Raw genomic sequence first — 15,362 nt, 5'->3', positions numbered from 1 at the left:
CTGGGGTTTCGAAACTTGTTCAAATCGGGTTATGTTTCGAGCATCCTTGTCACTAATCTCATCTGCGCGTGAATCTCATAGAAACAGTGCGATCGTAGGCGTTGTATGCGGGGATGAGAATGCTGTTCTTAGAATTACCTAGCGGTGAAGCATATTCAAGAGGATGTGGAACGCTTCGTGCTAGACCCGTCAACCTTTTTATCCTTTTTTCTCCCTGTATCCTGACGTCGATCGATTGCCAGGCACGTGCCAAAACTTTTGATTTTAACTGAGAGTTGGTTTATAAACGGACTTACATTACATGATTACATTACATGATCTGACCACATGATCCAGCAACCTACCAAACAAAAATACCGGTCTGCGCGAATTTCTCGCTTTTCCTCAAAACAATTGTTTTCTCTCTCCCTCCGGGTCTAGTCAATACCACCAATATTTTCAAACTCTTGGAGTAAAAGAAATTTGCATTCCTCCTAACTTAGGTTTGCATATGTAGATGGCAACAAACGGTTATGAGTTCTATGCTTCCCAAATGATTTGCTGCTTTTTGTCATCGTACATACCAGCGGGAACCTGAAGCTTCAAATCTTGGTTCATTATGCTTTACAACTGATTTAAACGGTGTATACTTATAGTATTTGTGTGCTAAAGCGTTGGGCGGGAGCCGCGTAGTTGGTAGTAGATCCAGCCTCAACTGCACGGTCGATGGTTCGAAACTCCCTTGTACCGTTAAAAGTCTAGCCCCTACTCACAGTTGTTGAAAAAGCGCCCTTCATATTTTAAAATGCTTAAGATGTCTGCTCTTTATCCTCATCAGTGCCTTCTAAAGGCAGTGGGGTTACACATCATGGACACGGACCCCATTATTGCAGGAAAGGGATCTACTCGTTCTCGACGTTGCACAGATCCTTGAATGAGCAGGTGTGTGGACTTGCATGCGCAACTACGACTGAAATGGATCCTGCGTACTTTAATGTACATTGAGCAGCTAAGACAGACACTTGAAAACCCACTGTTTCCTCAATGCCTCTCTCAATGTTAATGTTGCCTCTGGCTCTTCATAAACAGATCCATGGTTTCTGCTCAACTCCGAAAATAGCATAGGAAAGAAGAACGAGGAAAATGCACCTTTGTGATGAGTTTAATCCTTCTTTTTTTCTGAAACGCCTCTACCTAATACAGGTGTGAAGGAAATGTTAATGTGTGGAAGGGCTCACGCTATTCTTCTCAGGTGCTTTCACTTGGAGAACTCACAAGCGTCTTTTACCTATTCAAGTGTGTACTATTTTCTCGGACGTGAGTGTATGGGATTTATAGCACAAAACCTGCACTCATTCCATGCCATTCTTCCATTAAAATTGTGGGGAGCAAGCGAAAACGCATGATTGGATACTCCAAAATGTATTTTACTCTATGTTTTTACTCATTCTTTTATCTACTACTTATTGTTTATACCATTTTTTTTGCCTTACTTTTATTTGGTGTTTTCCTCCAATTTCTTGTATTCGTTCCTATTTTCAGATGTTCCTTTTTCGGTAGTAAACTTCGCCGAGCAGAATTACTTTCCCATTGCAGGTCCTGATGTTTGGAGTTTGCCTCAACTGCATCGATTGATAATTGCAAGTCTCAGGATAACTTACAAAACTCAGTGAAGTTACATGAAACCACCACTCCTCTAATTTACCTCAAGAAAAATCGAGTGGAACGTGCTGTTTGCCAAAACCTTAGGAACTGCAATCTCCTTCCCAAACTATGTTTCGAAGTGAGCAACCTCCTCTACGTGGCCTCGTAAGTCCTGACCGGAATTGTAACAACGAGTCAAAAGCAGTGAATCCATTCAAACGAAGTGGGCGTGGCGAATTGGGATGCGGCGACGATGGCGCGGGCACTATTCGTCGACAGCATCCACCACATTAATAACTATGCACAACCTCGCGCGGATCCTGACCATTCTGTTGGTGGCAGTCCTAGGCGTCCTTGCGCAGCAGCAGCAGCAGCACGACGAGGTGAGTCGACCTCTTTCAATCCCATCTTTTTCTCTCGCTAGATTTCAATACTGTCCGGAACAAAACTTTTCCGGACTTGAGAGTTCGCTTCTAAGTTACCAGGAAACGTTCTGGAACTCATATATGATGGAAAAAGGTGTTTAATTGCAAGCACTTTCCAGCAATTACTAAATTGCCGGAAGGTGCAACAAAGTCACATTGCATAGCAACTTCTACGGTCTCTGTGGCTGACCTGGTCAAAAACGAGTAGATCCAAAAACGTCAAATTGCTGGAGCAATCTATGTTCACTTTTTGCAATTCTAACGACTTCTGCTACAGATAACGATGTCTGCAAAGAAAAAAGTCGTCGTTTCTCTAAATTGCTCGTTTTTCCCTTTCAAAAACGTTGCCTCTTTTTCGAAAGCAGGTCTTTTGGCTAGTGGAATTCTCATGGGACTAGGAAAACTATGAAAGACATTAGCTATGACGAATTGTGATTTTATTGCACGCACGCTAAGAAGACTCTTTCTTACGTTAAGTATGCCATGATGGGGAATAAATCTCACAGGAACGAAATTCAAGGAGTCCCAAAATGCAAATAAAATTAATGGTTGTCGTAGATATTTCCGAATAACATGAAATCCGCATCTGAAGTCAGTATTTATGAAGATTCTCATCATATTCCATGCAGAGTTGTTTCGGGACTTTTTCGGTGGGTAATTCTATAGCTAATGTCCCAATCAGAATGATTTAAATAAAACTTCTTCTGTATCTCAGTCGCAGAGGGGATAAATGAAGATTTGAAGTTCGGAATAGTGTAGCAGATCATCTATCGTTAGGCTCTCACTAGAAGAGATTATTAAATTGAGCACTATTTACTAAATGGCAAGCATAAAGGAGTTCTACGAATTATTTACCCTTCCGTAAATGTCATGTTGTTGAGTCTAGACGGATGGTTTCCCTGCAGCGAATGAGACAAGATGCCAGATACTTCTGAACCACCAAATGTCGTTATCCTTTGTGATCATCCTTCACCCAGAATCTGTGTCCTTCCAGTCGGGTAAACTGAGTAAACTGTCATTCTGAAAATCTGTCCAATTTACCCTCCAGTATTTTTAATGTCAATTTCACACACTAGTGGTACCTATAAGCTGTGTAGTACCTGCTACACGAGCACAGTTACGCGATTTAAAAATAAACGTTAAAGAGCATTGCGATAGATTTTTGAATTCCCTATTTTTGGAGACTATACCATGTGAGATATTCATCGCTGGGTTGGGACTTGCCGCGTTTATGATCCCTAGTTTGCTTACTCCCCAGAACTCAAACATCAGCGAAGAACTTCCGACTTGTCTCGTGCTTATCCCGACACACAACACTTTAGCTAACAAGGGCTATGATTAAATCAGTGCGTTTTCTGAGAATTCCTCCATAATTTGCACACTGAGACAGTTTATGTAAATTTAAGATCTCATCAAAAATACTTATGTCCAATAATACGTTCCAATGAAACGAAAGGTGTTGTTGAGATACTCTGTGAAACCACAATGAATAAAAATGAAACAGCTTCAGGGTGCAGGTCCTCGACTCTCATCATCTTCCTTCCTTTAAACTTTTATATCCTAGTGAATATAAGAAGGAAAGTATTCATATTAATCTAACGTGGTAACATATCATGATTTAAATCTAAAATCTCCGAAGTTACTCTCATACTTTTAAGTTCAAAAATTTTTTCGTCTGTGTCCCACCGTTATAGGCTGGAACAGTTTATGTAAATTTAAGATCTCATCAAAAATACTTATGTCCAATAATACGAATCCAATAATCCAATAAACCCGAAGAAAGCGACGAATCGTTTATATAACATGCATGGTTCTATTAAAATACTCTAAGGTGATGAGTTACTGCTGAACTTCTTCCCCAAAAATCGTTTTTCTGCATATCTCCAATGTGAACAAAAGCAAAAGAATATCTAATGGCTCGTGACATCTTGCCTGACGTTTTTGTCTCAGCGGAATTTGACTGTCGAAAGCAACGTAGTGCGTTAAGCAACCATCAGCACTGTCGCGTGCAGTTTTAGATGATCCGAAAACCAGATATATACAAAATATGATGAACCACATGCAAAAAAAAACCGTACAATTTGAAGGGGGAGATTTTTCAAAGTTGGGTTCTCTTCACTCTGAAATCCCAATGTTTGCAGTTGTCAAGGCGAAATTTCAAGACACTCACTTAAAATCTAGAATTCTTATGAACAACGAACATCCGACTGTCAGTTTACTCGGTTTACCCGACAAGGCAGCTGTCCACACCTGTACGAGTAAAGAAGTGTTTGTTAGACACTTTTATTCCGTCAGGAGTTTGGATGTAAAGATCACTTTCGTTGGGTAATAAACAGCCCAATCCAGTTTAATTCACAAATAAGAATCGATTAGCTATTATCATAGGTATTCTAATGAAATCATTTTTGGTTTTTGGAGAAAAATGGTGAGAAGTAACAAAACAGGCCTATCCATTCTTTACTCCTGCTTTTTCCGGATCATGAGAAGAAAATTGCCGCGGAAGAGTAATGACTTATGAGCTGAGCTACCTTGCTCACAATATGCTAGCAGATTACTTATTGTTCATAACGAGTTATGATATCTCCTGTTATTTAATTTACAACCTCTGAGAAAGCTGTGATAGTACGGAAATTGAGGCCAGAGCTGTAGGGTCCACTTTTCATTTGCTTTAAAGGCTACCAATTATAACGTTTACAAAGACTGGTGATCGATCGATTCTTGATTCGTAAAGGGGTACATGCGTCTTCCGGTGAAAACGACGGAAACTTTGTATGAAAAATTACAATCATTTCGCTAAACTAAGAAGCAGCGAAAGAACTCCTAGAAAGTGAAATGGAAGAGGTTAAACTTCAATGAAGTCGCTAATGCTAAAGACTCGTGAAAATTTATTATGAAGTCTTCACAAGAAATTTGAGTTCGAGGTCTGTATTTTGCTTTTCCTGTCTCCAGACCCCGTTTAAGAAGGGGAGTGTTTTGTACTAAGAATATGGTTTTATGCAGCACAGTATGCATCACGCAAGTTGTATTTGGTCGTAGTCTGCAGCAGATGTTGGTCGTTTCAGATGTAGAAAGGATTAACATTTGCTTCGTAACATACAGTACTTTCCAATCCCAGAGCCCTTTGGGTTTTTACTGGATGTTTCTCTCCAGTCTTCCAAGATGACGCGTTTGAATTTCTTGACTACGAAAGCATTCAACATTTCAACAACAAATTCGTAACATTCGATTTTGCATCCGTCTTCAGTCAAGAAGGCGAAAAGGATTTAAGCGAATCCTGTTGAAACCCTTAACATTTTTTTCTTTCACCACTCCAGTAAGGGTGTTGGATGGCGCTTCCGGAAACGTGAAATGTGAAAAGTTCTTCTCGGAATCATCTCTCAATCGACCACTTTGTTAAGCGTAAAATTTTCCGAGGCAGGAACAATTCACATCTTCCACGCTTAGATTCTAATGAAATGGATCATGAAATAAGTTAAAAACTGAGTTGTTAGTCTAACCAGAGCTTGAAGTCACACCTAGGAGAGCCTTCGAATGCAAATGTCGTGACATCGTTCAAATACAAAACAATGTACGTTGAAGCACCACTTATTTTGTTTCTTGTTATGCTAAAATCCATTAATTGGGACCAAAGATGGGATCATCGTTACACTAGCTGCACATCCTTCCTTCGGTCCAACAAGCATTATCTTCTCGTTCCCTCACTGGTCCCACTTTCGCGAGGACACGCCAAGAAATCTCGTACAATCCTCTGGCACGTCATTGCGAATCACTTCTTCTTCTTCTCGAAACCGAATCTTCCATTAATCGCTAAGTGGCTACTGGGATTGCTGTGTGAAGCCTCATGTAACAAAAACACTTTGTTTATATGAGCCACCAACATATCTGCAGCCCTACCTGTTCTAAGGCATCATTTACGCGGATTTCCCTGACATTCTCATGACCGACTATAACAAACAAAACAACGTAAGCTAATCCGACTCACTAAATGACACTTTACAAAAACTCCTTAACTTCCGTTGTACATAAATTAATATAAGGACGAAGAAGGTAGAAAAGCTTTGAAAGGGCTTTTATACAATAATAAGAGATGTAACAAGAATAAATCGATTTTTTTGCGCACTTTATTAGCCTATAAATTCCTTAAGTTTTCTATGAAACGATGTGAAAATGTCAAAATCTTCGAAGCTTGACGAACTAGAGCAGACGTACGTATGAGAAGAGTCACATGAAGGAGGTTTACACTCTGACTCAAAGGAAAAATCACATGCAAGGCTGCCAAGCGAAGCAAGATGTTCTTTTAGAACAGCTTGCCTGCTAGTTCGTATTTTTCAGATGTTCGGATCTTTCCGCCAATCAGGAAGTAATTTTCAAGAATCCCACCGAAACGCGAAACATCCCGTGTCGATCCAGATATTACGAGCGTCTGAGACCTCGGGTTACCCACCGAGACGACGCTTTACATCTACACGAACTCCGAAACGAAAGCGTGCATGGTGCCATGGTGTACGAAGTAACCCCACATCCACTGATTATATAATCTAGTTGGTTTCCCTACAGCGACATAGCTTCGAGCTACAGGATTTTCTAAAGGTCCCTCACAAATTTTACTTAGCGCTCGTGACAATACGCACAAGCTGAATGCGAGTTTGGAATTTTCAGGATTAATAAATAGAAATTATTGGATGTTTCAGTGAGTTTGACCTCAATCGTACATTTATGCAGTCTTTATAATTGTCGGCAAGACTCGATCGGCAGCATCAAGCCAGTGGCCTCATCCTTAGGTGAACTTGATCTCAATTTATCTAACCCAGAGCGCTGAAGATCTAACTGGTGCTAGTGAGCTATCGAGCGCGCACACGTAATGAACTCATAGTTATCTCCATTTAAGTTGTCTTTAGCATACTTAAAGGCATCACTCCACGAATCTGAGGTGGTACGGATTTCAGGTGGAGTATTCGTATACGGGATGGGAGATTATGGAGAGGGGGTGATTCCGTCCATTTCTTCCTAATTGCCGTAAAAAACGGCCCGGAAGACACGGCTTCAGGCGTTTTGGCGCACTATTTTCTACAGGGAATTCGACTGGAGCGCGCCGGCCTTGTGTGGCGTCGTATCTTCCGGGCCGTTTCTTACGGCAATTAGGAAAAAATGGACGGAATCACCACCCTATCCATAGTCTCCCATCAGGTATATGAATACTCCACCTGAAATCTGCACCACCTCAGATTTGTGGGGTGATGCCTTTAATTAAAGCAATGTCCCATTTCTGCCAACAATTATTTAGCATACTGGCGACTCTTCGTTTAAAGATGCCAGTCCCTTCAATTGTCTTATCGCTTGCAACTTCTATGAAGACGCTTCAGCGACCGGGATACTCGAAATTTCTAGTGTTTCGTTTCCATATGCATCACTCAATATCCGAAACATCTTAGAAGGTGGTTCAGCTTACAGGGCGAAAAAAGGGTTTTTTAGCATGATGCAGCTTGGTAACTAGCATCCCAACATCTGACGACGAAAAAACATGTGTCACCGACTATTAGCTGTTCCGTAATGTGTGGAAAATATGACCAGTTCCTCCAAATGTCCAGCAGTGATATCGATTCCGCGAACTTCTTTTGGACCTAGTGAGGTTTACGCGGACGGTTTTTCATATTTGAATTTTCTTTCAACTGAAAACGAGAGCATTCTATCCAGCTAAAGAATCCTACATAAGCTATCAAAATTTCTTTGGCTCCCTGTAGCTTTTGCTATTGCAGTGTTAGTTAATGTGCTTTCGTAGAATGTGCAACGATAAACAGCATCTGGGAAGCTTCAGCAAAACAGCTGAAGTCGTTAGAACAAAGAAATTCGCTGAGAATGTGATATGAGTACAAAACTCCAAAAAAAGTATTCGTGCTCGAAACTAGTTAACTTGGGTAGTGCAGAACTCAGAGTTGTTAACTCCAGTCTAAGTCTCGATGGTGCTTGGCTAACGACAACGCGATGATGTACAAGAGTTTTCTGATGCTAACGAACGTTCGATAGTAGCTACTGTGAAGGATCAGTGCGTAATAAATAAAGAAGTGGTGGATGACGTCCGCTCAGGCGTGCAGCGAAAAAGTTGGAGTTTACGTTTCAGATGAAGTAGCACTAACATAAATTTGTCTTCTTCAATCCGTTAACCTCTTCATTTGCTACTTTGGACAATCAGGAAATCTGCAAAATTCTGACCATTCCAATTTTAACGATTGAACAGTTTTTTGTAGGAATAGAAAATTTTTACATGTGATTTCGAACAAAATCTTAACAAAACATCTCCTCGGTACAGTTTCCATATTCTGAAGAGATGCGGAAAGTGAACAGTGAAGCAATGTCAAGCCATCTTCCTGTAGTAACTCAAATTCACGTGAATGATTAGCATTAACTTAATGTTTTTGCTAAATATTTTCTTCTTAAGGATTATTCTATTCTAAGTTCAGTCTTTTTTAGCGTCCTAGTGGGCCGCAGACTTGTTGGATGTTTTACTATCAATAGATGCCATTAAACCTGCACTTTTTTCTTCAGCTACAGATAATAACAAGAGACGTGACAACCACTTCACTCATCTAGGTGCTTCAGCCATTGCAATGCTACTCCTGCTTGGGTTGTGTGCATTTAGAAGTACGAAGCAATAAGTAATTAAGTACACAATACCGTACATTACTAAGTGGATTAAATCGTGATTTCATCGTGTCAAAAAGGGGTATTCACACCACCAGGGCAGTTTTTGCACTCCAATGCCTTCTTAATTTCTTTTTTATTTATAAGGAGAAATGAGATAACTCGTACTTTTGTGGAAATACTAGTTATGAGACCCATGAAGCGAATGCTTTCGCCGTTCTGTTTTATTCTGGGTGTGAAACCCTCCATCTGTCAAATGTGAACGGGAAAAAATGATCCTATGACTGCCTCAAAAGTGCTTTTATTAAAAGTGCAACGAAAAAAAATTTATAGATGACTTTCCGTTTGCAAATAACCTATGTACGATTTATTATTCATAATATGAATAATGAGTGATCAAATATTTGGGCCGTGACGACCATTTCGGTTTATTGAAAATGACACGGGACTGAAAGAAAACAAGCTAAAGTTGAATTTTCTGGCGGTAATCAATCCGCTTGGGATGAACCACCACGCTCGCTTCAGAATCGTTTGAGGTTCACGAACGTGTAACTGGCCTATACCACATAGGGCTAGCCCATGTGTCAAGTCAGTGTTTGTATCCTCCCGGACGAGTTTGGTACCAATTTATCGAACCCCGGGGGATGAAAGGCTTGGTGAGTACTAGGGCGGATTCGAACCTCCGATCGATCGTGCAGGCAGCGAAACCTCTAACCGACTGCACTACACCCGCCCCACTGAAGGAATACGCTAGAAAAATAGGGAACCTTAAGCGACTTCTGAGCTCCTTGGATGTCTAGGCATAGAGATTGGCTTTGAGATACCGACATTCACATGTGCACACGAAGTTCCGTCAGTTAAGGCTGGAAAATGAAAATCTTTCACTGGTAAAAAGTGGAGGTAAACGTGATCACTGTAGTGTTTTTAAAACGTGTACTAGTGCTAGTGTTGAACTTAACAATAACAATGAATATTCCCCATACAAACGAAATTAAGCGATTAAATGGAATTTCTGAAGTGAATAACTAATTTCAAGAATAAATCTTTTGTGCAACTTCTCATTTTCACCAATGAAATAATTTTTCCATACTCCGAGTTTATATCGTTCGCACAAGCTAAGAGCAAGTACAGAATTATCTGCTATATATAAAGAATGGTAGAGCGCCGAGCCAGAGTTGGTCTGGGAGGTGGGGTGTCATGGTATGCTTACCATGACAATAAAATATAAAATAAGTAATAAAATATGGAAAAATGACGGGTAACTTTGATCAAATTTCGCTTATTTCGAAAGTTAAGTGCCAGGTTATTGTCAGCTGTGAGAGTTTGATGGAGCAGCTAAGTGCTCCTCCGCTTTTTTAAATGAATTGATAGGTACTTCTTCAAATGAATAGATGAACATTATTCAGTAGTCGTTTCTCGTTGAAATTTATCAGTTCTATCTCTGCAACCGTTACTTCTATCTCTGCGGCCTGATGTTTTGGTCACTATTTCATCAATGATTCGAGACACTCTGCAGAAAATTGCCATAAAGAGCTCCTGGAATATCATACAAAGCAACCTTTCAAGCAGGTACATCTCATTGAACGGTAGAGGATACAAAAGATACAGATTCAAAAGGACACATGTAAGCCAGCGAAATGATTTCAATCTTTTGTGCGGATTTTGGCATAGGAACCTGGACAGCAAAACGAGACAACTTAAGGGTAACATTGTAAGATCGATCCAGTAGTTCACTAACATTCGAGCACCACCCTTCCATCAAGGAAATGAGTCGTGCACAAAAATTCCTCTAAATTTGAAAAACTAGAACCGAAATAAAATAAGTTGGAAGCTTTCAAAGAGAAAATTTTTCGCATCAAGTACCACTTTAATGGAGCGAAACACCACGTCACGTACCTACCGCTACAGTTAAGCCAGTGGTTTCTAGTGCGGGTTGTTGTGTTAAGTGTGGGACAAAAAGCTGTACTCTTCATCTCAGCTAACATGGAAGAAGGAGTGGAAGCTTTTCAGCAATCATTAGTCACGGGGTAAAAATCAACGTAGGTAACTTTTCCAAGAACTGACGGCGTTCGACAAAAAACGACATTCTCCCCAAACTATTACTGTTGAACAAGAAGATTCTCAGAAAATTGTAAGTAGCCTGACTGCCATGAAGCGCTTTTTGAAAGCCCAGGTTAGCACGAATTTACTACATATTGTATCAAACAACACGGTCATGTGGCAATCGTTCATTATTATCATGAAGACTACGGTTACAAGGCAATCTATTCTACAGATATGTACCGCTTGAGCCACTTCTCTATTCCCTTTTTCTCTACTGCAAGTGAGCGACATAGGAGCGCTATTTCCATGCGTTCAAGCCTTCGCAACATAAAATATTAAAGAGTTTTGAAGAGCGTAATGCACACAAGGAGGGAATTAATTCTGGAGCTTGAATTCTTCCTCCTAACAGGACTTACTTTTCTTTTCAACTCGTTATTCCTTTCTCTGCGTTATCTCGTTGCGGATCAAACACGGAGCCGCAGGGGCGACATCGTCGAATTCACGGTGACGTCATGCGCTGATTGAGCTATTGTTTCGTTTCCTTCACTCGTAAACCCTCAGAAAATACACTTCGTGTATGGGAACACTGATCTACACAAACTCACCAGATTACTTTCTCGAAAAGAGAGCGAGCGGACACTTAATGGACATAACATGAACTGCGATCTTGGGAATAACTTTTCATGTAAAGAGTATTCCAATGAGATCGTCAGATGTCATCCTCTAATAAAAAGCATTAATCAGAGAAGAGTCCTCCTTAAATTTCACTACAATAAGTACAATGTATTCCGATTAATTGCTGCAAATTGCAGTCACGATTTCTTATAATTCCAGCATTTTCCACAAAATTTTCGACGATATTTACGCGCACTTATAGATCAATTTTGTAGCTAACATCTAGGCTTTCCTCAGCTCAGGAATACATGCAGCTTTTCTGGCAGATCTCAAAAACCTCAAAAAAAAAGTTGCACGGGAACAAACAGCATTTTGTGGACGATCTCAGGTTCGTGAACGACCCTCTCAAGAAACTGATCTCACACTTTAAAGGCATCACCCCACGAATCTGAGGTGGTGCAGATTTCAGATGGAGTATTCGTATACGGGATGGGAGACTATGGAGAGGGGGGTGATTCCGTCCATTTCTTCCTAATTGCCGTAAAAAACGGCCCGGAAGACACGGCTTCAGGCGTTTTGGCGCACTATTTTCTACAGGGAGTGCTACTGGAGCGCGCCAGCCTTGTGCGGTGCCGCATCTTCCGTGCCGTTTTTACGGCAATTAGGAAGAAATGGACGGAATCACCACCCTATCCATAGTCTCCCATCAGGTATATGAATACTCCACCTGAAATCTGCACCACCTCAGATTCGTGGGGTGATGCCTTTAATTGTTCCACAAACGCTACCGCACATGGTGGTTCTTAGCTGAATTCGAGATTTTCAAGGTCCATCCAACCCGTTCAGAAAACTGGTGACCTCCACGCTGCGTCAGACACTCGCCTACGCCCTTATGCGCCATGAATCAGAAAGATTTGACCGGACTACACGGCCCAAATAGGAGTAAAGATGAATGGTAACCTCATAAACATTTTACCACTACAAGTCGCAACAATGGTAAATAACAAAGGGTACATTGTTAATCCCACCAACCAAATAGAAGGGAAATGAAACGTAGTTTAAATATTGATCCCTATTAGGAATATTTTGACTTCTAAAAAATGTCTGAGTACGCTTGTAAGGCCGAACTCAGTTTTCATAGGACTCCAATACGCATATACGATATACGATGCACATATGCAACGCGTCCTCTTCGTCATATACGATACACCAGCCTGAGCGAGCGTCCGGCTAAAGCCGGACTTCAGAGTTTTTTTTTTGCTGTTCGCTTCTCTCGCCTTCATCGATCAATGAGAAATGACAAAAGGGACATTTTTGTAAAATTAGAATTTCATTTTTCTATCAGCTCTTCCTTAAATTTTTTTATCCGAAAATTTAAGCAAAGATGAAAGATTTTCCCTAAACGCTCAGTTCTATATTTGGAGAATATATTTTTCTCAAACCTTCACAATTTGGAAACATCATTTGAAGTAGTTCGAGTTTTCTCTGTTCTCAACTATTAGCAAAGAATGATGTGCTAACGTGAAGACGTGAATGTCACTATTGTAGTGATCAAAATAACGTTCTACGTCAGATCGCGTAGACTGTTGGCTACTATGTATTGCATTCAAGCAACGGTTCTTACGTGCGTTTCCTTTCTTTCTTGAAGAAAGGATGTTAGCAGCATCAAGAGACATGCTGGGAAGTAGATATGCGAAGGACCACTGAGACCCATTCTACCTCGTTGTGGATCTCGCGCACCAATCCGATGCAGTGGAACCCGTCTCTCCCCTCTGTATAGCTTTCTGGCACCGGCGCACCATTGCGACCCCGGGACCCGTCCCACCCCATTTTGCAGCTATCTGGCTGCGGGGCACGATTTCGACGCCGTAGGACCCGTCTCACCCAACGCGTTTAGGCTCCAGCGCACCAAACCGGCGCTATGGTATCCGTCTCCTTCTCTTTTTGGGATTTCTTGATTGAGACACAACATACACAGACACACACGCGTGAACAGAATACGCCCGTTATTATACAGCATGATAGTTTCCAAATTTGGAAGTATACATTCACATAAAAGTTTATTTATCCTCGCTAACATATGAGAGGAACTGATTTGCGTTATCACAACTAACAGATATTTCCATACAGATTTGGACAATGGTGAAGAGGTAGAGTGCTCACCTATCAGGTGCATGGCTATGGGTCGGCACCTCACCGGTGCAGAGTTTTACATCATTATGGAGTATTTTCGTGACACACACACACACACACACACACACACACACACACACACACACACACACACACACACACACACACACACACACACACACACATCTACACACACACACACTCACACACACACACCTCTCACACACACACACACACACACTCACACACACACACTCACACACTCACACACTCACACACACACACACACACACTCACACACTCACACACACACACACTCACACACACACACACTCTCACACACACACACACACACACTCACACACACACACTCACACACTCACACACTCACACACACACACACACACACTCACACACTCACACACACACACACTCACACACACACACTCTCACACACACACTCTCACACACACACACACTCACACACACACACACTCTCACACACACACACACTCTCACACACACACACTCACACACACACACACACACACACACACACACACACACACACACACACACACACACACACACACACACACACACACACACACACACACACACACACACACACACACACACACACACACACACACACACACACACACACACACACACACACACACACACACGGACTAAGCGCGTTATTATAGAGCATGATATGTATGTATATATATATATATATGTATATATATATATATATATATATATTCATACTTGTGCATATAAATGCAGCATTTTACTTGGTGCGAAACTGTTGCATACTCCCGCCTCTTTCAAATTGGAAGAAGACAAGTTACAGCAATTATTTGCAGCAGTATCCGTACTTGGACCTGGTTCCGGAGTATGTAAAAAGATCGGATTTCGTCGACGCAGGTCCAACGTTCAGAGGCCTGCGAGGGCTTCGCGGCAAGCGGATGCCTTACATGAATCTCAAAGGACTTCGAGGCAAAAGAATGCTCTAGGTGAGTTCTCTGAACTCTCTCTGAAACTCTGAAACCGCAGTCGAGTCGAGAATTTATCATCTGTGGTGCACTTGCACAATTTGCCTAACCTACATTACTACTGTTAGAATTTCTCGCTGTCGATTGAAGGGAATCTTCCCTCACTGGACATCATAACTGTTGCTTAAGCTATAACTTCGTAGACTTCAGTTCTAGAATTTCTAATGCAGCTTTTTTTAAAGTATAGTTCCGATCATCTTTAAATATAAAAATGTCATTTCGAACAAATTGGCGTGGAAACGTTGTGGTGACATCCCGTTATCGTTTGTATTGTCCAGCAAAGCTTTGGGAACTGAGAACACATCCGCCACTACCTTGTCCTCGCCGCCGCAACAGAAAACATTAGTCGTATTGAAACCGCTAATTTACTATGAATGAATGCGCATCGCAAACTCAGCATATGATCCTAGATTATCCCGCTCACACTGAAAAACTTTCCTCCCTTCGGGGGCACAACGAGACACATAGCGAACACAAAAAAGCTATCTTTATACGGAGCGATAAAGATGACAAACTGCGCACAAGGCAACAAAGGCACTTGAGCTTTGAAAAACACAATATTAACTTTACCAGTTTGTTTTCTTCCTTCATTAAAAAGAACTGCTTTCTCTGCAGGTCCAACCGCCCGTTGTTCAGATTCTACTAAGCTCGCCGCCAAACCTTAGTCAAATATATTTATCGATTTGTGCATCACGTAATTCCAAATAAAAAAGAACTGATGTGTGTATGTCAATAAATCTTCGATGTTGAACGTGTTTTTAAGTAAAAATTATGAAAATTGTTCATTCAGTTTCCATTATTACAAAACATATAAAAAGATGGA

At 41.1% G+C, this 15,362-nt stretch overlaps 1 protein-coding gene across 1 annotated transcript; it reads left to right on the top strand.

Moving 5' to 3' along the window:
• Nucleotides 1–1,876: 1,876 nt before the first annotated feature.
• RB195_014449 (uncharacterized protein) lies at nucleotides 1,877–15,204 on the top strand (the record flags this gene model as incomplete). Its single annotated transcript, XM_064204728.1, has 3 exons — nucleotides 1,877–2,006; nucleotides 14,351–14,500; nucleotides 15,155–15,204. The coding sequence occupies 3 exons, from the start codon at nucleotides 1,877–1,879 to the stop codon at nucleotides 15,202–15,204; spliced, it is 330 nt and encodes a 109-aa protein (XP_064060609.1).
• Nucleotides 15,205–15,362: the final 158 nt, after the last annotated feature.

This window comes from Necator americanus, chromosome V (genome assembly GCF_031761385.1).
Source record: "Necator americanus strain Aroian chromosome V, whole genome shotgun sequence".
In the NCBI taxonomy this organism is placed as follows: Eukaryota; Metazoa; Nematoda; class Chromadorea; order Rhabditida; family Ancylostomatidae; genus Necator; species Necator americanus.
The sequence above is the reverse complement of the archived record's forward strand: the minus strand, read 5'-3'. Positions and strand labels throughout refer to the sequence as shown.